Source organism: Alternaria novae-zelandiae (assembly GCF_023758075.1).
Source record: "Alternaria novae-zelandiae strain BMP 2774 chromosome Unknown scaffold_26, whole genome shotgun sequence".
In the NCBI taxonomy this organism is placed as follows: Eukaryota; Fungi; Ascomycota; class Dothideomycetes; order Pleosporales; family Pleosporaceae; genus Alternaria; species Alternaria novae-zelandiae.
The window spans coordinates 309,917-336,761 of record NW_026056986.1 but is presented as its reverse complement, the minus strand read 5'-3'; the positions used below and the strand labels follow the sequence as shown (position 1 = coordinate 336,761).

Here is a 26,845-nt window from a genome sequence, read left to right as displayed (position 1 = left end):
GCAGTCTCTTCAGTTTAGGCCACGTTGGAAACCTCCTGTCTGGGAGCCTCCTCCTGTTGCCTTTCCAGCCTCTCTACCCTGTCAGCCTCTTCCAAGGGGTAAGGAGCGGAACCCGCCTTGTCAAACTGCTCGCCCACAGGACTCTCACTTCGTACTGTACTCCCATAGGTAGTAGATTCGGGACCCGGCGTGCCAGTTGTCCCCCCTAGTCCGACTCCCGGTGCTGCTGCGCCTGGCATTGCACCCACTCCGAGGTTACCTGCACTCGAATGGATAGGCTCGACCTCTAATCGGTATTGGCGAAGATCATCTTCAGCATCATTGAGGACTTGGCGCGCTGTTTCTGCCTCTGCGAATGGAGGGTGTACATCGCCAGGTACAATGGGCGTATCGTCGACGAGGTTCAAGAGACGGCGAGCGTGCTTGGCTAGGATGATCTGCTTCTCAGCACGTTCGATGGTGGCTGCGAAGTGGTGGTCGTATGCCTCCTTGAACTTCTGACGGGTCTGTATCGGTCAGCAGACGATACAAGTCAATTCTGACTCAACGTACAATGTTGGTGAGCTGCGCTTCGGCCACCAAGCTCTGAGCCTCCGCGCGGACGAGCTCCTGTTCGAGCTGGGGAATCTTAGTACTCTGAGGTTCCTTGTATTTCAGCTTCGCGATCTCATCCGAAACCTATGATCTGGTTAATATGAAGTATGCTGACTATAGCCGTAGAACACACCTTAGTTTTGTGATCGCGACTTGGCTGCACCGAGCTTTCTGTGTTGCGAATCTGCTTCAGAACGCCTCGATATTCCTCCAATTGTTGCGCATAGATATCTTCTTGCTCTGCGATCTCTGCGAGCAACACTCCGAGCTTGTCCGAGACCTCCGAAATCGACTCGTCTTCTGTAGCCTCGCCCCATTCGGAGAGCTGCTGAGCAATTCCGACCCGTTCGCGTGCCGCAGCCTCGTAGGCACCAATCGCGTGGTTCTCCGATTTGATGATCTTGAACAGCCTCTTCGAGAGTTCCGGCTGCTGAGTACCTCGGAGTGAAGCCATAGTAAAGCGGTGCTTGGGCGCGGACTTCTCCCCACTGCCGCTGGTGCTCTTTTTCGAGCGCACTGAGAGTGATCGATTCCTGTGGAAGGGGTATCATGGTCAGCGAGCGCTTCAATCGCGGCCGCGATCGCGATAGCCATGTAGAACAGGAGTATACAAGTTGATACATTGAACCCTTCTTTCGGTTGCGCACAGTCACCGGGGAAAGGAAATAGGGATAGTACGATGCGCATCATGATACAGCATCGGAGAAGACTCAGGAAGCGACTTACATGGTGGGTTTACTGTAACCTCAGTGTTTGTATAGACCTACGACCCGTTAGCATCGCTTCATTACGCGCCGCGAGACCACGCGCATCGCTGCGCAGTCTGCGAGTAATGGTACTGAATTGTGGAGACATACCTGTATGAGAGTATAAAAAGCCCGGTCGCGATGTTTCCAGGATCAACGTACTGGGCAGAGAATCGTTACTGTTTGAGTTTTGGGAAGCGGGGGTCAGCCTGGGGGGAAGTTGCGCAAGAGCCGGTGATGTCATAGCCGGGCCCGGAAGCTGCGCATCGCGAACATTGGCACCTACAGCCAGTCACACGTCCACTACTGCCGAATCATCCGTGGGAGCCTGCCTTTGCGTTTCTTGTACTACTTTGTGCCTCTTCTGTTTCCGTACCTCAAACTGTCCGGTAGAGGTATCCGCTGCGTTTCACGTAAAGAACCTTTTCGAACTCCCGAAACCCACTGCAATATGAGGCTCGAGGAGCAATCTACTTACGACGGCTTCATCTCAGAGTCGCATGATCATAATCAGACCATGTTGGAGAAAAAATGAGGCGACAGAGCTCAGGTCAGTGTTCAGGCCCTGAGCTTTGATGCCGAGGTAGGGCTTCTTCACACACAGACAATAGTCACGGTCATCGTTGTGTTCAAAAAAGTATCATTTTATCTAACGATGTAGATGTATCCAAATATATTGTTTCTTGAGCGCGCAACAGCACCTCGAGTCGCGAACACGTGAACAAACCGAAAAGAACTACATCGCAGTCACCCCAGTATATCTTCCCTAGTTGTCCAGTGGGTATCTGTCGAAAAACTTGAACGTCTTGAGACCCTCAGAGAGCTGGTCCACAACCGCCGAGACGTCGCTCGCAGTGTAGACACCAGGAGTGGAGGCCTCGATACCGGCAGCGCCGAAAGCAGTGTTGCCAGATCCAAGCACACCAACGGGCTTGCCGAAACGGTAGCCGTCTTGGAGAATCTGAAGAGGACGGCCGGCAGGGTAGAGAGTCGAACGGGCGCTGGCGGTCGCGTTGCGGCTGGGTGCAGTTGTGGAGTTGGAGTTGGCCAGACTAGGAATAGATGCGAAGAGGCTCTCTGCGCTGCCATCGATGAGAATGGCGTCGAACTGGATTGCGGAAGTTGCAGAGTAAGTCTGGTCAATGCTGGCACCCAGGTGCTCGGCAACGACAGTCATGCCAACATTGAGATCAGCGAGAGCTGACTTCAACGCCTTTGCGTTGTCATCGGAAGAACCCGCGCTAGTAAGATAGCCGACCTTGAGTCCATCGAGCTTGAGCAACGGCTCACCAGATGCGCTGACGCCAATGGTCTTGTTGTCGTGGTAGTAGGTATCGTCGGCTTCCGGTGCGGTCATGCCCAACGCCTCCGCAACCCTTACGGCAATGTCGTGAGAGATGCGGTTGAGCTGGATGAGCACGTTGTTCTTCACAACCTCGCTCTTCAGTTGCGAGGTCTCGAAGCGCATGGCGTTGATGACGAACTGCTGTTCAACGGGCAGAAGGGAGTTGAAGAACAGACGGGGCTGACTCCACACATCGGCAAAGGTGCTTGAGACGGCTCTAACAAGCTTCCCACTGGTTCCGCGGCTTGGTGCTGTGAAGAACCCACGACCGGTGCTCTGGTTCGCTTGCTTCGGGGAGCCTTCGTTGAGAGTGTTAGGGGAGTAGGCGGCGGTGTTGAGTGGAATGTACATCTGGCCGGCACCGTCCCTCTCGTTGTTGTGAACCGGTACGCGAGGCTGGTTGATAGGAATTTGCTCGAAGTTGGGCGATCCCATGTTGCGGTTGAGTTGCGTGTCAAGGTATGAGTACCTATACATGCGTCAGTAACAGTCTCACTTCAAGTGTGTATAAGAGGCATTATACTAACATTCTTCCCTGCAGGAGCGGGTCCTCAGTGATGTCCACTCCGCGCACCAGATGTCCTGGCTGGAACATGATTTGTTCAGTCTCGGCAAAGTAGTTGCGTGGGTTGCGGTTCAGGGTCAGCTTTCCAAGAGGTGTGAAAGGCACAATGTCCTCAGGTACGATCTTGGTAGGGTCAAGAAGATCAAAGCCCCATCGAAGCTGATCTTCCTCTTCCATGATCTGAGCCTCAAACTGTGGAAATCTAGTTAGCTATCATCGCTTCTGAACAAAGGTTGGAGTCACTTACCACCCACTCAGGGAAGTAGCCCTTGTCGATGGAGTCGAAGAGGTCCTGTCGGTGCAAGTCTGCGTTCATACCAGCAGCCATTTGCGCCTCTTCCCAAAGGAGCGAAGCCTTTCCTTGGAGGGACCTGAAGCGGAACTTCACCAGCTTGGACTTTCCGGCGTCAGTCACGAATCGGAATGTGTGGATACCCCATCCATCTGTGTGCCTGTAGCTTCGGATGGTACCATGACCAGACATAGCCCATAGAAGGGTATGCATGGAAGATGGTTGCTGACTGAAGAAGTCCCATGCGGAGTCGTGAGCCGTTGCCGCTTGAGGAATCTCAGAGTCGGGCTTGGGCTTTACCGCATGGATCAGGTCTGGGAACTTGATGGCATCCTGAATGAAGAAAACAGGGATGTTGTTTCCAACAATATCTACAGGGAGGCGGCGTCAGCAAGATTAAATCTTCTCGAGGTGCTCAGGCTGGATACTTACCAAAGTTGCCCTCATCAGTGTAGAAGCGCACAGCGAAGCCGTGCACATCTCGGACTGTATCGGCCGATCCACGCGAACCAGCCACAGTTGAGAATCGAATGAAGGTGGAGGTCTCCTTGCCGGGCGCGTTCAAGAAAGAAGCTCCCGTGATGTTGGACCAATCTCCATAGGAAACAAAGGTTCCATGGGCACCTGCTCCACGAGCATGAACAGCACGCTCAGGAACGCGCTCATGATCGAAGTGCATGATCTTTAGAGATGTGGAGTTAGTATGTATCCTAATGACTGATGTTGTTATGTAAACAACTCACCTTTCGTCGAAAGATCTGGTCCTCCAGTAGTGATGGGCCGCGTTCACCAGCCTTGAGAGCATTCTGGTCTTCGATTGGCCCTCCAACGGGACTGGTCAGGTAGGTACCTTTGTCGTCGACTTCATACTGGGCCATGAACTCATCCGTGGACATAGCTTGGGGGCTGTCGTCTCGACGAACGACAGACTCGCCATCCATGTAGGGACATCCTGCATTGGCAACGTGTAGCAGTGCAGTGACCGCTGTCAAGATTTGAGTCCTCATCTTGAAGTAGGAGATGTTCTGTGAGACGTGAAGAGTGCAGAAGGGCGGACCTAGGCGATTTATACTGTCACCCTGCGTCTCTAGGTCACGCCAACAGACGTGCTTGGTACCTGTACCCTTCTAAAGCTGCTAGCTTGGACCCTGGTACTCTGTAGCCCTGTATTATCAAATAAAAACACTTGCATTTGAGCAGGCGAGCATCATGGCAGGTTTGGGAGATTCCCAGGCTAGCGGTGTCCACTCACGACTGGTCTATTAGAGGCCTCGGGATGTTTGTATGGGTCCCAAGCCATAGGTGGATCGAAACGGCTGCATGTAAATGATGCACGCGTAAGTCCATAACCGGCCAAACTACCGTCTTCACCTCTGGGGGAATCCTCCGTCGTACACTGCCGTACGTCGTTGCGCCGCACCGACGCCGAGATTTCTTGAATAGGGATCAGCGCCTTTGGTGACCCCTGCAAGCCCCAGCCGGCGAAGAACTCAAGCCTCCACTAGACTGCCGTCTTTTGTGTTGAGCGGCAATTGCTAGCAGAAAAACTGCAAGTTCGATATCTCAGTTGTTGTTGATTGCTGTGCCACAAAAGCCAAGAAACATCCCGGAGCTATGTTATCGAGTCGAGAAACCTACTGTCTCTCGGCGCCTTCAACAGGCTGTCGCCGAATCCCAAACCGCGCCATTAAACGCAGAAACATCCGATTAGTTGCGCGGCGCCAAGCCGGTGCCGTCATTCTTCTCCAGAATGGTCGCCCACCCGAAGTAGATCCATCGTCGGTGCTTACCTATGTTCGTGGTCCAGCCCCGGATTGGTAATTCGGATTGGTCCATTTTGCCAAGTCCACGACTAGGCGTAAGGACGCTTGGCTTGACGGTACGCAAAATAGCACCTTTCCCCTGTGCAAGCGCCCAAATGCCATGTTGTTGGTGGTCAGCTTGCAGAATGAAAGCATCTCATCACACTCCAAGCATTGACGGATTCAGCCTGTTCCTAAATAGCAACACGCACCGTGCCGCAGAGATAACCGAACCGTCGAACGGATGCTCTCGTTCACAGTCGTCTAGGTACCTAGGTGGCGACGATGCGTATCGTCGATGTTACTCGGGGTGGAGCCACGGGTCTGTAGGGCTACAGCAGCAATGATCATGTGATGGATCAGCACCGCCCCGAGCGTACAAAAGATGGCATTGCGTTCCAAATACCAGTTATAGCGGTGAGCGTCTGGTGAGCGATACAAAGTAAAATGATGGTGGCCCGCGGAGTTGAGGTCGACAAGCGTTGTTGCGAACACATATAGGCGTCAACGAACCTTGGAATAGTAGTCTTTGGTCACACCAAACATGCTCGTCGCAGTCTGGATCGTCACCCGACGCGGCGGGAGGGATTCACTGAACGTCGCACCGACAAGATAACGGCCTGGGAGGCCAGTTATGCGGCCTGAACAGAGCCACACCTGGAACGCCTTCACGAACGTTAAAGCAACATGGCCACAAGCGACATTCTGCCTTTCGGACATGAGTGCGCGTGTGTATTAGCCTCGCATCCAATTCAAGCTCGTCGAGTGATGCAAGTACGCGCGCTGCGACAACGAATAGGCCAGAGTATCGCTAGGTAAATCAGCATTCTAATTTGTTCCTGGAGATGGTGTTGCGAACCCACTGAGACTATCCTATCGCTAGCCAAGAGATTGAGTACCAGCCGTCTACCGTGGGGCGTGTCAAACTGTTGCATCTCACTTGACCGCCACCCACATACCAAAAGAAGAGAGTAATTCTTGTATCTGCCTGAGATATGGTAAGTCTTGCACGCTGTGTGATCAGTAATCGCGATAATATTGATAGTAATATAGGCTTTCAGTTGTAGTACTTGATCAAAGTTTAGTCCTGTGGTCTCGAAGCGCTGCAGCGCATTGGACAATCCTAGAACGCTCTGAGGCTATACCACAACCAACAGTGCTTTCGAAGCTAGTGCTTGTAACACCTACTCTGACAGCCTTCAAGGTGACGATGCTACACGGCCTGGACTCGAAATTCTGTACGCCCGTTTACGGCCAAGCCGTCCGATCGATTAAATAGAGAGGAAGCAGAGTAACAAACTTCTCCAGCGTAGAATGTGCTCACGATAACTTGCTAAATAGTCACGTGCTTAATATGTGCGTGGAACGAACGTGGAAGAGGGTCTCGCGAGGACAGGCGTGGCAACCACCCGAGCTCACTTCGCCACATGTGGCTGGAAAAGTCGCGAAAACCCACTGATTGCTAGACCAGATTACTGACATGAACTTGAAACCAGGCAGTACCGAGCGCAATGAGTGCAGCGGAGAGGGGCTCGCTATGGCGTACTACAAGTTACAGCGTAAGGAGTCGTTTCCCGGAGAACGGCTCTGTCACGTGCGAGTAATCTCGGGCTAATGCAGGGCAGGGAAGGCGTGGTAGCGGAGATTATGGGCCAACTCTAACGGTGGGAACCCGTCTCGACTACTGGTCCAACGTTGCCCGTCTCCTTACTCCACGTTTTGCACTCGTAGACGTGGTGTGTCGCATATCCAGCTTCAAAACATTGCAACTGAACGGATCCGCTTCCACACGTCAATCAGCCGCACGCACAGCCCCAGTGATCAGCACATCCCGAGGCGCATTCGCTCGCTGATCGCCCCAGATTCCAGAATCGGACCTCTTGTGCAACCGCCGCCTGTTTGAGCGACGTTGTCAACCCCGAGTCTCTGGGACACACTTTACCTTTGACAAAGAAAACACTCAAACACCATGTCGGCCGCCGCAGCAACCAAGCCGCCGGGCACCCCGCGTCGCGAAGTCAACACCAGGACTTCCTCGTCCCCTGGAGCTGCCAACCGCACTCCCCGCTCCTCGACGCCCACTACGAACGGCACCACCCCAGTGTCACGAACACGCTCTGTCCGCGGAGGCTCCAATGGCACGCCAGTCTCAGCGCGCGCAGCTGTCAAGAAGCCTGCCGCATCCTCGAATCTGAGCACCTCACAGGCAGATGCTGCCGATAACGACGCCCGAGACGAGCAGGCTGCCCTCCTCCAAGATCTCAAGGAACGCCTGCAAAAGGCAGAGAGCGAGGCCGAGGAGCGACAGAAGCAGGTCGAGATCCTCAACTCTCGCCTCGACGATGCTCTCACCGAGCAGGCCAAGCTTGAAGAACGTGCCCACGAGGAAGAGGAGAAGGTTGAGTCGTTGGAGAACGTAAAGCGCGAGCTGACACGTCAACACCGCGAGCTTGAGGGCATCTACGAGGCCGAACGTGCGCAGATCATCAAGGAGAAGGAAGAGACGCAGTCGAGGGAGGAAGAAATGCAAAACACCATCCAGCGCCTCAAGGAGACCATGGCAAACAAGAACATGCCCACTGGCGAGGCTGAAGAGGAGCAGCACCTGTCCCGAGCCTGTAAGTCACACTCGTCGGATCAACATAGGAGTCATGTAGATACTGACACACCTCACAGCAAGCTTCCGCAACAACCCATCCCGCACCAACTCCTCCCAGAACCTCGAGAACGTCGCATCCTTTGCACCACCCAACTCGGTCAAGCGCAGCGACTCGCGAAACAACTCGAAGCTCATCCACCAAAAAGACAAGATCATCGAAGACCTGCGTCTCGAGCTCGCCGAATACCAGGTCAAGGTGTTGGAGGTAGAGAATGCTGGTGGTGGACGCATGCGCGAACTAGAGAAGCAGCTGCTCGAGACGCGCATGACCAACGCTAGGCTCATGGAAGACAACGAAAGCTTCCAGCTTCTGCTCGGAGAGAAGACGCTCAACGGAGACTTGAGCCGCGGCGACTTCCTGCGCGAGACATCCAACACCGAAGACCGCGCACCGTCCCGTAGCGGCCCTTCAACCAGTCTGGCTGACGAGCTTCAGTCCGCCGAGGAAGGCGATGCCGAAGTCGTTCGCAAGCTCGAAACTGAGCTCAGCAGCATGAAGGCGCAGAACCAGGCCCTCACCCTCTACATCAACAAGATCATCGGTCGTTTGCTCACACACCAGGGCTTCGAATCGGTCCTAGGAAACGATGTCGAGAACGAAGGCTCCGGAGGCCCCAACAAGAACAAGGAGCTACCACCGCCGCCTCCCCAAGACAGCGATCAGCCACAAGGATTCCTCCAGCGCGCCAAGTCTGTTGCCATGGGCGGAAACCGCAAGCCACGCCCTTTGTCTATGATGGGTCCTCCCGCCGCGCCCAACCAGACGAGTGCCCATGAGGATCCAGCCACTGCTCCTTCCATTCCTTTGACGCGAAGCACGTCAGGCCGACACCCAAGCGGCAGCCACCACCACCGTCGCTCAACTTCTGAGATTCCGGGCCTTACAAGCAACCCAACATCGCCTGGCATGGTCTCGCCTCGCAACTCTTTCTTCGGTCCGCCAGTCATCTCGAGGGCGCCTTCCGGTCAAGGCCCCATCCCCGAAGACAAAGAGGTGGACACACGGACAGAGTCTTCCTCGGCAAGCCACGTCGACACACCATCTCCACCACAGCAAAAGCTGCCACGCAGTGAGACCACCGGCCCTATGACGGGTAAAGGCATGCGACCTCTTCGCCTCGTCCAGAACGAAGAAGAAGCTTCAAAGGCCCGCAAGGCCGCCAACCGCGCAAGTTGGTTCGGCGGACTCTTTGGCGCCAACCAGCCACAGCAAAACCAGGAGAACGCCTAGTACAACTCACGACGTCCTCCTTGTTAAACAGACAATTTCATGTAAGTACTTCTAGAACGGCGTGCTTGGCTCCTTTGGATACGACGGATGGATCAACGACTTAATGTTGGGAAAGCAAATGAGAGATGAGGGATGATGAGCAATCGATTGAATGGGGATGAGCAAACATATATACATTTGTGGGTGAGGGGTACCAGTCATGAGACTTTCTTTGTTGGACTCCTTGCTTGCACTATTCTTGTATACCCCCCTTCCCTGTCTTTTTGGATAGTCTATACTTGCATGTGGGTTTTGGGTTGGTAGTTGGTGCAATGGTATGCTTTTTACTCTTGAATCGTGTCTTCTATCGTCGTTTTGTGATTGCGCGTCTTTTCCTCGTTTTCTTCGTGGGTGGCTCCGGAGCACTACAGACGGGGTTTGCATCGCTCTTCCCTTGCATGGAAAGCGCCAAGCTCCTCTTTCGCCCACGCCCCTCATTCTCATGCCTGGCTTCCACCACCCCTTCATCCCCACCGTCTCCCTTGTCGCCTACACTCTCGCCATCCGTATCCACAGGCCAGCCCTGCATCGCACAACTCAACCTCCGCTTCCTACTCTCCAACCCTTCTAAGCTGTCCACCGAGCTCTTCCTCGGCAGCACACTCAGACTACTCCTTCTGTCCTCGCACCACTCGCAGATTCCTCCATCACTAATCTGTCGTCGCTTCATTCGCGATGGACACCGATTTGGGTCTAGGCTGTGTAGCGCGGCATGGCCGCATTGTGTGTAACGGGTGCGAAGGATGTGGGCGCATGTCTGGGGTTGGTGGGAGGAGCAGGTTGAGACGAGGATGTAGCACATGCTTGTCGATGTCGTTCGATTGGACACCCAAAAATTGCGGCGATGTCAATGCGCGTCGGATAGTTGCCAGTGCGTGGATACCGCTATCTTGGTGGGCTTGTTATACATACTGGATGCTGCTTGATGCTACTCAGTTTGTGATTTCGATTGTGTAAGTGCACGAGACATTTCCCATTGTTCTTTCATTCAAGAGATTGAGTTGCCCAAATCTTGCATTGTCTTTGTGTTGGCTTCGGTATTGTCATGTTTCATTGTTACAGATCTTGCTAACATCGGCATGTCTCACTTCGCAATTCAAGGTATGAGCGCTAAGCAAACAGAAAGGCAAAACCAGCCGGAAACTCCCTGAGATGTATCCCAGTGATTTGAGGCTTAAAGAAACACTGCGCTCATCATCAAGTCCCATTTCCGTCGGATTCCGATAGCATCAGAATGTCGTAGAGTATGAGCTCAGTCCCGCAGCCTCCAGCTTCATCCCCATAGAAGTTCTTGCGACGTTCAATTTCGCGCCGGTACCGTGTCCTACCGCACAAGATATTCAGGAACCGTAGCTTTGTCTTCTTCGTCAACTTTTCTAAGCTCATCCTTTCAAGATCTTTATTGGAAAGGTGATTGCTGCAAAGGAATGGGAACTGGCGGTGAGCGCGCGAAACGCCTTCACGAACCTCAACACTTTGGATTCGGAAGAGTGACTCATAAGGTTGAGTGATTTCATCACCCTCCGTAATGCAATATCCTCCCCATGCGTATGCGAGATTGACTTGGAATGGCGGATTACCGGGCACCCTCTGGCTTTCACGCTTCTTAAGAAAGTATGGACCTATCTTGATCGAAATCCTGTAGAAATACCGGCAAAAAAGTAGGATATCCACGGGCGTGTCTGGCTCAAAATCGCCTTCGAAGCCGCAGTGCATGAAGATCGTCAGTGTGATGGGTTCCGTAAATGCGGTCAGTTCCTTGATGACATCGCTTGGCCATTGCCCCTGGACCATTGGGATAGCCATATCCAAACTCAACTCATTCAGTTTAGAGCACATGTTCCGAATTTTCGAAATATCCTCTGCCTGGGGTACGTCCGGGGTGTCTCTAATTCCTCCGCAGGGCCGAGAAATATCCAGGCTCTTTAATTGCCCCAGTGGCAGTAAGTTCAGTAGATTCCAGGGGACTGCACGGTAATTGTGCTGTGTCGTAGCAAATCCGCTCCAAGGTGATCGGATCTTGAGGTGCTCAAGTGCTGGAAAAGGACATGATTCTTTGGAATTAGCAAGATGAGACTCGAGAGTTTCGGTGTTCTCCCCGTCGCGCGGAATAAAGCACAACTTTTCTAAAATCGGCGTTTTCCCTATGAAAGGGATGAGTGACTTGGGGTCATTCAGTCCAAGCGAAACAAGTTCTTCCCAACCACCTTGCTCGCCCCAAGCCTGTAGCTCGTCTTCTGTGAAGATAGACGAATCTGACACAAACAAGCGAAAGTCTCGTAACTTTGGTAATGTGTGTTCTTTGATAATCTCCGTCAATGTTGTATAGTCCACTTCGCCTATACTGTCCGCGACGACTTTGAGAACTTTAAGAGCAGGATTGCGGATAACTATCCCCATCAATTCATGTCGAAAGCCTGTCCATGGCCAGCTAGTATACTCAGACAGGTTGATTTCCAAGCAGGTGATCGTAGAAATAGCTCGTTGATGTATCGAATTCTCCGGTTCACGTCTCAGTGACATGCTTGTAGTTGTATCCCCGTACGCCAATTGCTTTGATTTGATAGACACTCGAGTCCGAGGAAAACGCATAAGCAATGCATCAAGAACGAAAACCGACACGTCAAACGGTCCTTCCCATTCTAGCTCTTCCAGATTTACTAGCCCGTTGAAGAGATTCTCGATACGGTTCCGATGCTCCGGCAGCTCGATGTGCTTTGGTTCCCAGGATGCCAAGTGCAGATGTCGAATCATCCCTGGTATGCGAGAACCCGGTCGCTCAAGCCTTCGGAGTAAACAAAGATGTGAAGCGCGACGAAAGTCTACACAAGTCTTTCGATAAAGATGGGGCACGGCGAGACCATACAGTTCGCGCGATACTAAGCAGATGTTGGAAAGATCTCGGATACTCTGACGACATACTTCGGAGAGGATAAGATCGAGTATCTCGTTCGGTTGTCGTCCGAGGAGTGTCATTTGCATCGGCTGTGGGGCGCTTCTTGACTTTCTGAGCTTCATGGTGAGTGGGCTTTAGAGTAGAAGTCGACTAAAGGTGCTGGTAAGAACATAGATCTCTACGTGGGAGAAAGGTGTATGTAGACTGTTTGTAAGAGGGTCAGAGCTTCTCGTCCGCCTAATGCTGTTCACTATCTGCCTGTGAAAGACTCATGCAAACGCCTTGACCACCTGACGCAATCACTAACTGCATGATGGCATCGGTCGTTCGAATGGTGGGCCATATCCACATGCAAGCTATAATCATTCAAAAGCTAAAGGCAGCAGTATACGTTATCAGAGTGACTATCGATTTATTAAGATTTGATAGCGCGTAGGCAGCACGATAGGATGAATGCGACATCGCTCTCACCGTATGTTTTACCTGATCTCGGTCCCCAGCATTTCGAATCGCATAACATAAGTCGAGGATGTCAATAGATGTAGTAAAAGACGCGAACTCCTCCTCCAAATTTCCTCCGCTCGTTCTAGAAAGCGACGCACTACCCGAATCCAGATCAGCTACGCCCAAAGATTGTGCAAAGTAAAGTCTTCAGCAAAGCCATGCTCTATATACTTGTATCTTTCGCGTCTTTGTATCTCTTTCTTGTACCCCTTAAGATCCCAAATTCTGTTCAACAGCGGCTGAATCCTGCTTTTATCTCTAAGCTGCTCCATCGACAGCAAGTCCAGCTTCTTTCTGTTTTCGGGGATGTTTCCGCATTGGAACGACGCGCCAGAGTCACTGAGCTGAAAGGTGCAATTAGACTGGACCCATTCTGCCTCAGAATGTCGATCTATCCTCATAGCGAGGAATTGCATTCGGAAAGGCCTTTGGCACGGGAGACCCAGGTCTCTACGCTCTTTCACTACGGTGTCGAAGAGGATCTTGCACATCCTGCAAAATTTTCCGTAGCGTTTCGAGTGGAAGAACTGTAGTCGCATGTACAATACCAGCACGATCGGGTTTTTGAACAGAGAGAGTTCTGCGAACACAGCTGCACACTCTGAAGTTATAGCGGACAGATCGACGTTGAGTTTGAGTACCTGTAGATCGGGGCAGAGTATCCGAACCCTTCGTATTTCTTCCGCAGTTGGCGTAAAGAGCTTCCTGACTCCACGCGGACAATCGAGCTCTCGGGTCAAGTGTAATCTCCTGAGTTTGGGATTTGATTCCAGTATTATGAAAGGAACCGCGCGACGGGTGTGTGAGAGAGGCTGTGGAGTAAACTGCGCTTGACCGCTGTAAGAAACATGAAGTAGTTGAGACAGAGGATTGGCTTTCAATAGTTTGACTAGCTTAGCCTCGTCGTCACTGGTGTCTATGCGATAGTCGAAATGGAAACTGAGGTGCTCGAGCTGAGGGGCCAGGCCGATGAAGTGCCCTGCATTTTCGGGTTAGTACATGAGCAAGTTTGTAGAGGAAAGCAAAGGTACGTACGAAGCTGATGTATATTGTGTAGATGTAGAAGAGAAAGCTTGTCCCACTTTCCTCTCGAAGCCCACAGCTGCAATTCACCGCAGGTGAAAATGGTAGTATGAAGCAATAGCTCGTCGATACAAGGAAAGCTGCTGTTGCGAAATAACTCTAGCCTCTGTGGAAGAGCCTCGATATCCTCTGGATCCTCGTTGAAGATAGCCAGCGTCATTAGCGTCTGTTTGCTCGCCAACCACGCAACGAGGTTCTCCTTGAAGCCGGCGGTGAGTCTCTGTACACCATGGTAGCGATAGACGAATGTGTTTATTTGGAGACCAATCCGGTGAGCTAGGACATGGCCATTCAAACGACCCACGTTTGACCGATGCCTGGGAATGGGTTTCCAGACGGAGATGTTCAGATGAGCTTGAGGGTGTTGAGAAGCTATCATCTCAAGGAGGTAGTACGGCAGTGCTATAGGGCCGTTCCAGTCAAACTCCCGTAGATACTTAAGCCTAGTGAGCAGGGTAGCTAGGCAATCCCATCGTATCGTAAGATCCCTCTCAGTGTCAGTGATACCGAGGGTTCTTATCTTCTCTGCAAGGCGACAGTTGGGTCCCGCCAAGCGCTGTAGTAGACGGTTGTGGGATGCTCTTCCGACATCAATCCTGACCTCGCGGTATAGATAGGATGCGACGAATAGGTAGAGCCCGCGTGAGACTAGGGAAAGGTTGACAAGGTCACGAAGATCATTCGTACAGAAGTGTTCAATGATCAAGCTCAGGATTTCCGGGCTGAGACCCCCGAGCCTATGCGGACCTTTCGGCTTCGGTTTGAGCCTGCGCAGGAGTTGCATTGTCGTAAAAGAATGGGATGCTAGAGTATGTAAGCTTGAGTGCCACCGTCGCCAGCCCTGATTCCTCACCTTTCTTCCTATCGTTAACTAACATGATATCGAAATTTGGAGTTCGGCTGCTTGTGTGTTGGGGTATTGGTTTTGGTCGGCATAGGCTTTCGCATGAGGAATCCTTCAAAATCGCGAAATATATTCGTAACCAGTATCGGTGTCTACTTGGCGAGCATTTTCTTCGCTACCGGACAACTTTGAATATGTTCGGATGCAGTGGATCGTTCCGGTATACAGACCTCGTCAATCCAATAGGAAGTCCTCGATTGCAGATGCAGATGCCGCGCAGGCCAAAAGGTTCATAGAAGTCCGTGACATTTTGATCAAGGCGCATGACTGCTCGGGGTGCGCGATACCGGCACAGATATCTCCTCATGGGAACGATGGGAACGATGGTGTGGTAAGGACTGAGTACCCACAAGGTGGAGAACTACTGCTATTGGAGAGTGGCCACTGCCCAGGTGCGTCCATGGATGGAGCAGGCCCTAACCGTTTTTGTTTGCAATAGAATGAAAGTGCGGATGAATTTTATCGGATGTTGCATTTTAACACTATCTCGGGTCGGTTCAGACTTAAAACCCACATACGTGTGTGGCGCCTTCATAATCGCGCAAAATTGGATGAAAGCGTCAAGAGAACTACTGACGAAAGCGCATCAGAACGACCAGCGCGGAACACAAACTATGAATACAATGGCCGGTCGTGAATGGGGTATCATATGGAAATGGAGACGTAGAATGCAAACTCAAAGGGAAGATACTAAAGGTATATGCGCCTTCACGACCGTGTGATGGGCGCTTTCGGTCCCGCAGCGCGTGCTGTCCATTCTACCAGCCCATGCTCTGCATGTGCCCAGTACTCGCGCGTCTTCTTGTACATGGCCATGCGCTCATCAAGAGTGGGCACCGCCATGATCTCCTTGAAAGGTATTGGTCGCTCCTGCACTGGTATATGCTTGAGATCAATCGCGGTGCCCGAATCTACGCGTTTGGTTCTCGCGGGTGGCTGCACGCTTGTATTTGAGGTTTGGCTGTCGAGAGGCGAAGGCCGTCGCTGCGTCACGAGAGGCACTTGTTTGCGTACGATCGTTGTCTGAAGGGGACCAGGATCTGGAGTCGAGTAGATGGAAGAAGTCGTGGTGAGACGCGCTAGGGCCCTTGTATCTCGTAGTTGCTGATCATCTTGGAATGCGAGTTCTGGCAGAAAACGGGGTTCGGGAGTGGTTGGCTTCGACTTCGGCGCTGCATCGTACAGTTCGTGGTCAAGTCCAACCCTCTGCCGTAGTCGTGATATGCTCGACTGCTTTCTTAAAGGCCTGCTTGTACTGCCCGATCTCCCGAACTGACTGTCCATCTCACTGTTCTTGCCACCGACTTGCGCCGTTTCAGTGTGATGCGAGGAAGAGTTGCGCCTCAGTTTGGAGAGACTTCTGCTCAGGGAGACACTTGATCGTCGAAGTGTGCCGCCCACGGTGTCTGCCCGTCTCGGTACTTCAGTCTTCCCAGTAGCAACGAAGGTATGTGAGGGCCTCTCATCCGGTTGGATCGCGGTGGTGTGGAAGTAATCGTTAAGGCTGGCACCGCTACCGCCTAGTACATTCACACCCCCGACGTGTTTAGCATCCATCGGACCCGAGATGACAAGCGCCTTCTTCTTGGCCATAGCTTCGTTGCGGACCGCTATTGCGATAGCGGGGAAAGATGTGAGCCACAGAGGTGTCTGATTGTTGTGTGGCACCAGGCTGGACGCGGCTCGTCTCGAGTGGGTGTGGGTCGTCTGGAGGTTGGACGCGGTGGAACGGAGGATGCGACACTGAACGAATGTGACGATAATCTGGATAGATGAAGAGATTAGCCGCTCCTACTGCCCTTCCAACAAAGAAGGCTACAGCCAAGAGATGGAGCGGTTCTGATGTGGGTACGCGTTGACTGGCAACGACAAGGCTGAAATTGGTATGTCAAGCAAGAAAACTCCCGGGAGTTGGTATCTTTCTTCCGAATATACCGCCTCAGACTTACGATGATGGAGCCGCAGTGATTCGGAAGCGCTGTGAGATTCAAGCTGTGGCTGTTCCCTGGGGTAGATCATGTTGCCTGGTTTGGGTCATCTGAGACGCACGACGTTGCGAGAATGTAAGACGTCCGGATACTATCAGAGATGTCTCATAACAAAACAGACGGGAGATTGCCCATGACGCAATAAAAACATAGCCAGGCTACCCTAACATCCAAGGCATATGGCTGTGGCGTTGTTCTATACACGTGGGTTGTCGGTCGCTCGTCGGAAACACGAAATCCCGAACATCGCACGCATAGCATTCGTGATAGATTTTGGGCTCCAGCTGGGCGATCTCGGTTAATATCGACTCTCTTCATGACGGATCGTAGTTCTGATACACACGGTGTGCGTCTTGGCATTCTATACGTCTGGATCATTGGGGACAGCGGGTAGGTCGAACCCGAATGTTGTCCGTACAGCGTACTCGTGCTCTGTACCATCGAAGGAATATACGGTAGTGTCGTGGCTCTTGTGTACCGAGATCCCTTCCCTGCCCGCCCTTATGGCCGTTCGATCGTACTTCGGATGGGAGGTGCCGGTTCGAGCGTCGTCGCGGGGCGAAGATGGGAGCTAGAGTCCGCAGGAGGAGTGTTCTATCATGACAGCTGCAAGTGACACTCCTATGCGAACGTGATTCAGCTAGTCGGCGTCCATCTCAGTACCTTCGCGCTCCTTCCCTCGATGCGCGCGTTCTGAAGGCAAGCGAGGGCGCGACGTCGCGCTGAAGCAAGTCTTGAGACGCAAAAACTACACTGGTGACTTACGGGCGATAACTTCACACACATATACCGTGATCTCCAGGCAGCGACGTTGTTGATGGGGTGGATGAAGCAAACCGCGTTCCGAAGATTCGCCAACGTCTCATCCAGGCTTCCCGAACCTCTTAGCGCGAATCCACCCAACGGCCCTCCGCGCCTCACAAGGTTAGTGAGCCATCGCCACGATCGCGAGGCTGCACGGCAACCACTTCGGAAGGGTCTTCACCTTCTATCCAGGGGTGGCCATCATGCAGTCTCGTCTCGATGCACGGGCAGGTATGGCGGCTCCCGCTACGGAGGCTTGACACCTGTCAGGCAGCGAGCGCTTGAAGCGAAGAACTGCATAGCATGACTGGTAGGACTTAGGCTGTATATAAGGCACAATGCCTTGCGCTGCATGGAAGATCATCATCAGCATCCAGCTCAGCAAGTCTTTCATTCATCGTCCTTCGAGTCGTTCATTCTATTATCTTCTTTTCATCGTTCCTGGAGAATCGATAGGCCGGTCCACTTTCGCTATATACCCTACTTAGACCCTATTCTTGTTTATTTTTTACGATTACGACCGAAAGGAACGATATCGATATTCATCATGAAGAACTCTCTCATTGCTCTTACTCTCATCGGTGCCGCGGCTGCCCGCCCGGCTACCCTCAAGACCAAGCGTGAGGTTCCCCAGGAACACGCTCACCGCAACGTCATCATTGCCGTCAACGATTTGTTGTTCCAGAACAACCCAGACGACATTCAGGATGGTGTCTTTGCCCTCCTCGGAGCTGCTGCTGCCGCTGACGGTGCTGGAGACATCGCTGATGCCGGTAAGTCATTTGGGATCCATTACACATCTTCATCAAGCTAATCGTCTGTAGACTGCCTCCAGCAAGCCGTAGCTGACCAGGCTTTCACCAACGCCAAGGAGGCCGGTGATGTCGAGGGCATGACCATGGCTCTCATCTACCGTGCTCTGGAACGCAACACAGGCTCTGTCGGCCTGGCTTCCGTTCCCTGCGAGTCCATCCAGGCTGTCAACCCTGAGATTGCTGCGCTTCAGCAGCACCAGGATCCTGCCAGTGACGGAGCTGCAGAGCTCAACAAGGGAATTGCTGAAGAGCTTGCTCGCCAGATTGCCGCTGTCGGTGGAGACCCATTGATGGCCAACGAGGCATCGACTTTCGCCCCTGGCGAGATCGGCGACCCAACCGGTGCCGGCAACACTTGCGACGACGAGAACGATGATGCGGGATGCATCAACACCCAGAACCTCCGTGTCGATGACCTCACTGAAGATGAGATCGCCGCTGCGGTCGCTGGTGTCAGTGGAGCTGCTGCTGGCAACAGCACTGCCTCCGCTGGTAACGCTACCGACAATGCTGCTGCCAACGTCGGTAACGCCAACAACAATGCCAATGCGGGCAACAACAACGCCGCTGCTGGTAACGCTGCCGCTGACAACAACGCTGCTTCTGGTAACAACGCCTCTGCCGGTAACAACGCTGCTGCCGGTAACAACGCTGCTGCCGGTGACGCTGCTTCCGGCGCGGGTGCCGCCTCATTCGGCGGCTGCGACCCTACCATCACCTTTGGTCTTCCCTCGGACGGCCGTCAGGAGGAGGCCTTCGAGCCCACTGATCTCGCCACTTTCAACCACGGCTCAGCTCAGAAGATTGACATCATCTCCCAGTTCATCTGCTCCCAGATGTCCAACAAGTGCGATGTAGACGCTGCGGCTGTCAGCACCTGCGATGATGCTGCAGCTGCTGCTTCGGGCCTCACAGGCCAGGCTGCTGCCGATGCTTTCAACTCTGGTCTTGGTTTGTAGACGCGAGATGTACTAGATGGTTAGAAGGTTGGAGGAGCAATGTAACACTAGAAGATGGGATAGTTTAGATTTCTACTAGAGGGGATTTTGTTTTGTATGTCTTGATACAATTGAGAGAATATCACCCACGCTCTTGTGTCATTCTTCCGTGTCAACGTTTCCGTCTTCCCTGAGCATATATCGCGTAATCGACAGCGGTCGCGATTATCATAACAAAGACGAAAACCTGGTAAGCGATTACTGAAGAGACAACAGCGAGCACACATGTCATTGAGAATACAACAAAGCCGTTCGAGGCGTCCAGAAACGTCTGATTGGTTCCCAAAGCAGGTAGACTGATACCGACCTGCATTGCTGATAGTATTACTGTCAGGAAGACACCAAAAGGGATCAAAGCCCAGGCGAACTTTCTCTCGAAGAAAGGAGCGTCGTCGTGGTACTTGTGCAGATAGCCGCGCAAGAAGTGCGTTCTGAAGTATCTAATGCGGTAAATAAGATTCAGACGATCGAGACGTAGATCGCCAAATTGATATCGCTCGTTCACCTGACGGTGCCTCTTGTAAGTATATGGATCTATCAGCTGATCAAGATCTGCTTACCGGGTGTCGATGAATGATGTCGATATTTTCAGCGAAGCTACTGATGAAGAGTTTCCATTGACTCCAAGTGATGGATTTTGGTAGAAGATTGAGGTCTTGCGCGACCTGAAGGTCCAAGGATGTCGTTATCAGCCAAGCGTAACTTAGCAATAGCCCTGCGGCTGACTTCCACAACCAATCTTCGGGGCAAATGTATTTCGACCAAAACTCGTGAGAAAATATCCAGTAAGAAAGTGGCTTCACCCATAGCTTTTGTGGAGATCCTCGAGCCTTGGTCAGATGAAGATCCATCTGTTTTGTACCCAGTATCTCGTATCCCATCAATCGATAGCGATGCAGTGGATGTGGTGACCGCCTCAGTCTTCCTGCCATCCATAGATGACTATGGATCCTATTGAGCCGATCGAGGTTCAATTCATGATGTAAAAAGGCCGATGGATCATCGATCGCGAAGAAAAGCTCGTTAGGACGTCCCACAAGCGTCGGTAATGACTCTAATGCTTGTTGATAGTTCGGTCCGGAAGGCAAGCTGGGATCATTCAGTGCATCGTTGTCACAGGTTGGCTGAACGGTTGCTGACGGACTCAGTGTCGCCGAGAAAGGTGGTGGAGGTCCCGTTCTCTGAAGTCATCAGCATCGTACACCTAAAAAATACGCCAGAGTTTACCAAGTCTTCCATTGGAATACCAACGGTTTGCTCTGTCATCGACATTGAACCAACGCAGGAAACTCCCCACTTCGCATTGGTGAATATTTCGTAGGCTAGTTATATGTGCATCCAAGGAGAAGGCTGAGTAAAGGAGGCTGACACTGCAGCGGGGCTGAAAGAAAAGCAGATAAGACGACCAAGCCACCATCACTATACTGGTGGCGTCGGATTTGATCTATACTGGCAAAGCCTTCATCGTGTTTCCTGCAGGATGCTGTGTGGCGGAGCGCAGGCATAATGCTGCCTAGACACTTACAGCATCGCTGCGACGCCAACATACTCGACATCGGGGTAGGAAACGCTATATTCTCATCGCGCCTCGTTTGGATACATCAGGAGGACATCCTCTGGTTTGTGTATGGGCGATAAGCTGCGAACCAGTCTTCCTTTCAAGCTTCTGTACTTCGCGATTGAGATGGTTGATAGCGATGGACGCGTCTAATTTCGCAGCACGGAGATCGTACTGCCATGACCTGATATCCATATTGGTTGCTCCTCGAAAGAGATCAACGCTGTGAGTTGCTGGGTAATGCATAACATGTTTGTGAGCAGCGGATGTCCCAGGAAGGCGCGGCGACAGTAGAGCACCTGGTCACTATTAGATGTGGTGCGCGCGTCACGAAGTGTGTCCTCATTATCCGATGAGCTAATACATGTTCAATGATCGCCTGATCTGCTGGAAGCGAGCGTGGGCTTCAAAGCTGTTCACGAGGACGTAAAGTCCCCGCACTATCGACTATTGAAGGTGTTTAACGCCCATAGTACAGCCACTGGTATTCCTAGAACGGGCTGCATTATAGGCCTCGTGCTGTGTTGAGCGGCTCGAATCCACTCTAAGACCCTCATGGTGCTCGGCAGTGTCAAAGCCAGCGAAAGTCAGCCAATGAGAAATCGAAGCCCAAGATGGCTGGTCGATTGGACTTCCAAATCGAGCGAAACACGTGCATTTCGGAACAGCCAGATATTGGTGGGTGTGATGAGCTGCCGATCCAGACCCTTTTCGCAGCCAAGCGCGGGAAGCACAACGTTTCGGCACTCCGAGTCCTGGAGGACGGGCTGGGGCGCAAAAAAGGGTCGCGCTTGTTAACGTCTATGCAGATGTGTATGCGAACAGGGGAGAAATTCGAATGGATGGAAGTCAGGTTTTCACTGCAATCGCTCTAGCCAGAAGAACGGAGCTGATGGCTGAAGCATTGGCTACAGTACGTAGTACAGCGAGGTAGTAATGACTCGTGCTGTTGTTGTGTTGTAGAGCAATGGCCACGGCTCCACTGTGGAGAAGAGGGTTGGAGTCGTAGCGAATTGGGGTCTCCAGTGTGCCCTTAGCCGTGAGCGTAGTGCACAGGTGGCAGGAATCTGCTCGCCGTCACTCATTCATGTCGACGAAGCGGCAGAAGAAGTGGATGAGATGGAGCGGGGAGGGAAAAGCAAAAGACAACGGGGAGGGACCGTTATGCATGCCGCGAAGCCGCTTGCCAGCTTGCAGCATGTTGGCAGCGGGCGACTGGATGAAAAAGTCGTGACAGGTGTTCGTGCTTGCAGAAAAACAAGGTCTCTATGCAGGGGCCGTCGAAAGAGAGCGCCACGATCAAGGTATGATTGCACGGGCCATGATGCATCGAAAGCGGTTAGGCCGGCAGAGTGAGCGCGTCGAGACGCGTCAGTTTCGCAATCGACGGTCTGCGGCGACAGCTTCACGTGTTGCGTGGGAGTACCAGACTCAGAATGCGATGCAAAAAGACGCAGAGCAGCGCATGACGCCTCATGCGAGCAAATTGCGCAAAGTGTTGGATGCGGAGTGTTTGATTTTGTATGGGGCTCGGGGCACTTGGTGGGTTTGCAGAGGTTCTATCGACGATCTTGGCCTAAGCCCGTCCGCTGTCTCGCACTAGCCGGGCAGCAACCGTCAGCCGACTTTTGCGAACCTCACCGCACATCACCTTCACCATCACGACTCTCACGATAATCCCGAGCCGACTCTCGCTCGTCGCACTCCCGTGCGCTCCACGCGACTTCCTGACGACCGTTTCCTTACGTCTTTTACGAATCTTGTCTTTCGCTTGCGCTTTCCTTGGACGCGGACTAAGGCGCCCGATTCGCTTCCGCCCACGCTCCCGCTCCTCTCATCGCGACCCACGACTCCCATATCTCGCCAACACCCGCCATCGCCACCCTTCACCATAATTCACGCGTCTGCCGACGCATCTTTGGACCTTTGCGCATCGTCTTCGACTATTGCTAATCGCGCATCCGCCCGTTGACAGCTGTTTGTCGCGACGTGAAGCTACGCGCCATCGTCGCCGATAAGAGCACTCGCGCATTCTTCGTGTCGACAGAGCTTCTGCGACACTGAAATCCTCCGTTGCCACTACTTCCGACAGTGCGCGACATCTTGCGACAGTACGCCCGCTTTATCAAGGCGCAGCCGTCCTGCTTGCACGTGTAACCAATCTGCAGCCGCACAGTCGCGTTCGCAGAGTACCAAACACCTGCCTGCTGGGTTCCGAGGCCTATCACCACCGCCCTGCATAATCAAGCCACTTCGACAGCAACCGGAACACCCTCAGACCGGATGCATTGATCGTTTGTCGTGTTTTAACTGCCGTTGCTCCTTGCAGTGTCTTTGAAGTCGACCTGTTGTTGTGGTCAAAGACAATCGTATCCTGAAACACGACATCGGAACGTCAGCAACATGGACGCCGAACGCCCCAACCTATCTACTACCCTACCCAGGAACTTCATGTTCCATTACCGTGACGGCCCGGCTCCACAGACTCCCGAGCCAGAGCCGCAACCCGAGCAGATGCAACCGCCGCCGCCGCCCCGACAGGTGCTCAAGGTGCGTCGCCGCCGTGCCACCCTCGTCATGAACAACGACGACATGGACGCCGTCATGAACCAGCGACCCATCCCCACAATTGAGGCTCCCGAAGTCATGTCGGAAACCTCCAACCTGCTACCACCCTACTCACTACCTCAAAACGACGCATTCTTGTCTCCAGGGTTCAGCTTTCCTCGTATGCTTTCCCCACCCAAGACTCCCGCTGCCCAAGTGCGAACAATCAGCCACTACGAGGGAACTCAGGACTGGTCCGACGTCCCACATGTCAGCCAGAGCGAAACATCTAGCAGACCCACCTCATCGTCAGGCTTCTCAGACTCATCCGTCTCGTCCTGCGATAGCATTGGCTCCTTCATGTCCAGAGGCGGCAGCTGCACGAGCCCCGAAGATGAATCATCAGACCCTTTCGCCTTCTACCCACCCACAAACAAAGCCCAACGACCAAGCTCACCTTCGATGGGTACCCGACAATCTCGCTCTGCAACAAAGCTGAAGTTGCGAGCCACCTTCAGCGAGGAGATGGATCACCACTTGTGGATGACTTACATGAAGTACCTTCAAGACCCTACGGTGACACCCTTCAAAGCCCTCCCGAGCACTACACCGCCGAATGGAGTCTGCCATCGTGTAGCGAGGATGGCTCGCAAGACATGGAAGGGCCCGAAGTCTTCTCGCGCTGGTGCCCTCAACGCGACTCCACAACATGGTTTCCTTGCCGGTACACCGGGTACCATGAGGCCGATCAGGAGCGGTAGCAACACACCTGTAGCTAGGCCAACCAGGTCCACCATGCGCTACCCCAGTGAGAAGCAATGTCGGAAGCGCTTACGAGACTTGGCTAAACAGAAGCCATCGCTCTCTGCACACTATCAGCGTATGCTTCGTCGGTCGCCCTCGCCGCTGCAATCGTCTCCTCCACCTGAGCCCGAGCCACAACCGCGTCAACAACAACAACAGCAGCAGCCGCTGTCTTCGCCATTCTCGCAAGGCTCTACTTCCTTTTCCACAAGGGACATGAACTTGTCGCTGGCTACAAGCACTGCTGCGTCGATGCAGTTGGGCAACCCACTGTCGCAGCTTGCCAACGATATTACACCACGACCGGCACCGCGAACTTGGTCGAGCGCGCGTTCTTCTGCTCACCAGAAGTCACAATCGCTTCATATCGGCCTCGGACTAGGCAACCTGCTAGGCTCACCATTCCGTGCCAGGAACGAGTCAAGCCACAGCAACACGAACCAGAGCAATGCCCGAACATGGCACGCGCCGTCGTCTGCTGGTCACACCCCACGCCTGGGCTCACCTTTCCAACTGCATGCGCCGCGACCCAAGTCAAGAGTCTTCAAGCGTCGGGCGCTCCCATCCCACAACAGCTTCGAAGATAGGGCGCGAAACCGTGGAGACAGCTTTGTCAACGAGATCTTCGGAGCCCCAGCTGAATCGAGTCATCGTCGCGTAAGGAGCCGTGGCTTCAGCTTGGGTGATATGATGGAAGGCGCCCGACGACTGCCTTTGATCAACGACCCGTTAGGGTTGAACCCTTTCGCACAAAGCGGTTCTGCTATGCCTAGCCCGGCACCAACATCCCCTGCCGTGCCAATGGAAGCCCAGAACAAAGGCACCGTCCGCCTGGGTTCGCCATTCGTTGGTCGATCGAGCAATACTTTCCCTCGAGCGAATGTATCTCATAGCTTCGAGCCTCCAGCTTCGTTCGAGGAGCGTTTTGCCGGAACACCTAGCGACTCAACATACCTGTACCGATCTTAGAGCTCGACGATCTTGTCTTCCGCTTCATCATTGCACTTGAGCATGACTGCATCATCGGCGTTACGACGGACGGCCTCAAACGCCGTCATTGCATATACTTGCCATTTGGCCCACGGGCTTACTTACTCCTGCTTCCATGAAAAGCATTTCCTTTGTTTGTCTATACCAACTCCCATCTTCTTTACCGACAGCCTTTCGCCGTCGATGGTATACCTCCGGCGGGGTCGGCAGACCTTCGCACCTTGGCTTCTTGTCTATGTTCTGGACCTTTACTTCTTGGACATGGCATGTGGCTACATGTGTCTTCGAACAACTTCAGTAATTCGAGTGTGGGAGGGCGGGGCCAAGTGTAGTTCAGTCTGACACACCTTACCGGAAGGGTGTCCAGACGACTACCCCAGTCTTCCCAGCTCTTTTGTGTATTCCGGCACTTTTGCTTGTCTGCAACGTCCTCTCTTTTTCAGCCCTCCAAACGGTGCGGCTTCTTGTTTCCTTGTGTTCATGTCTTCTTCTTCTATCACGACGGACATGATGAACGTTACGAAGTGTGTGTGGGATATCGGCGTCCCTTGGTATGGAGTCTTCACGAATCTCAACGACTGTATCGACGCGTGAACGACTGATACCTAATCTCTTGTCTTTCGGCGGCATCGGCTTCGATATGGATTTTGTCCGGAGGGTTGGATCGGCTGGACGGGTGATACTGGCTAGGACGACCGTTCGAACGAGAGCCTGTACACTTTTATAGATCAGCTGGTCCTTTCTGAAGGGATGAGATGCGTCGAGCAGATGAGCTAATAATGAATGAAATGGATGAATCCAAATGACCAAATGCAAAGAGTGTGAAGAAGAGACTGAGCGTTCCACATAAGCCCCTCCTCGTGCACTGATCTCCGCACCGCCGTGCCGTAAGTAGTTCCGTAACATGAGCACAGGCGTCATCATGTCTGGTCTGTGCCGATTGCCCATGATCCATGGTAGGCACCTAGCCCTAAGCCACGACGCGATGGATCCCCCCTGCTGGTGCTCTTTGACGAAATGCAACAATTGTTTCAATACCCGACATAGAACAAGAAGCCAATAAGTCCTGCACATGCTCTGTGTAAATGAAGCCTGACCGGCGAAGACAACCTTGCTTACGATGTTCCGGCGAGAAAAAATAAAACATGCAGCAAGTGGATGCACCAACCCACATCACCAACCCCGAAGTTGAAGTTTCGCGGCCGCACGCGTCGATTAGCCCAGGCATTACGCCGAGGCCTAACGTTTTCCTCGCTGCCGTCACTGTCCGGCCAGTTACAGCGCGCGAGCATAAGCCGTAGTATCCACTTGGGCTTATTGTGTGGAGAGGCGTGATGGAATTGTGTCGCACGTCGCGTGCCAAGTCTAGCCAGCCGTGCCCGGTTGTCTGGTGCGACGCGTGCGAGGTAGATCATGTGCTACCGCGAACGCGTGAGACGTGTCAAAATACGTGTCTACTGCGTAATTGTTGGACCGGATGCGGTAAAGACGCGGTTTGGCATGCAGAGGGGCACCCTGAGAAGCATGACAAGCGCGCGTTGGTGATTCATCTAGTGCAGCGGCTGAGTTGCTTCTGGCTGTTTGGGATAAGCCCTTTGGCCATTGTATTGGATTGGATTGGGTGCGGATGCTCATGCGTGTGCCGGTGAGTATGTATAGTAAGACGCAGGTTTTACTATAC

The 26,845-nt window shown here is 53.0% G+C and overlaps 6 protein-coding genes across 6 annotated transcripts; 3 read left to right on the top strand and 3 right to left on the bottom strand.

The window, feature by feature from the left end:
- Nucleotides 1-14: 14 nt before the first annotated feature.
- J4E88_009810 (uncharacterized protein) lies at nt 15-1,048 on the bottom strand (the record flags this gene model as incomplete). The annotated part of the gene is made up of 3 exons (XM_049403408.1): nt 15-506; nt 553-678; nt 728-1,048. The coding sequence occupies 3 exons, from the start codon at nt 1,046-1,048 to the stop codon at nt 15-17; spliced, it is 939 nt and encodes a 312-aa protein (XP_049250842.1).
- A 1,058-nt stretch (nt 1,049-2,106) lies between these two features.
- J4E88_009809 (uncharacterized protein) lies at nt 2,107-4,549 on the bottom strand (the record flags this gene model as incomplete). Its single annotated transcript, XM_049403407.1, has 5 exons — nt 2,107-3,154; nt 3,213-3,442; nt 3,498-3,913; nt 3,975-4,224; nt 4,286-4,549. 5 exons carry the CDS (start codon nt 4,547-4,549, stop codon nt 2,107-2,109), a joined length of 2,208 nt encoding a protein of 735 aa, XP_049250841.1.
- Nucleotides 4,550-7,313: 2,764 nt separating this feature from the next.
- J4E88_009808 (uncharacterized protein) lies at nt 7,314-9,234 on the top strand (the record flags this gene model as incomplete). The annotated part of the gene is made up of 2 exons (XM_049403406.1): nt 7,314-7,962; nt 8,021-9,234. The coding sequence occupies 2 exons, from the start codon at nt 7,314-7,316 to the stop codon at nt 9,232-9,234; spliced, it is 1,863 nt and encodes a 620-aa protein (XP_049250840.1).
- Nucleotides 9,235-15,368: 6,134 nt separating this feature from the next.
- J4E88_009807 (uncharacterized protein) lies at nt 15,369-16,253 on the bottom strand (the record flags this gene model as incomplete). The annotated part of the gene is made up of 1 exon (XM_049403405.1): nt 15,369-16,253. One exon carries the CDS (start codon nt 16,251-16,253, stop codon nt 15,369-15,371), a length of 885 nt encoding a protein of 294 aa, XP_049250839.1.
- Nucleotides 16,254-17,999: 1,746 nt separating this feature from the next.
- J4E88_009806 (uncharacterized protein) lies at nt 18,000-19,226 on the top strand (the record flags this gene model as incomplete). Its single annotated transcript, XM_049403404.1, has 2 exons — nt 18,000-18,225; nt 18,277-19,226. 2 exons carry the CDS (start codon nt 18,000-18,002, stop codon nt 19,224-19,226), a joined length of 1,176 nt encoding a protein of 391 aa, XP_049250838.1.
- Nucleotides 19,227-23,226: 4,000 nt separating this feature from the next.
- J4E88_009805 (uncharacterized protein) lies at nt 23,227-25,143 on the top strand (the record flags this gene model as incomplete). Its single annotated transcript, XM_049403403.1, has 1 exon — nt 23,227-25,143. One exon carries the CDS (start codon nt 23,227-23,229, stop codon nt 25,141-25,143), a length of 1,917 nt encoding a protein of 638 aa, XP_049250837.1.
- Between the last annotated feature and the right edge of the window lie 1,702 nt (nt 25,144-26,845).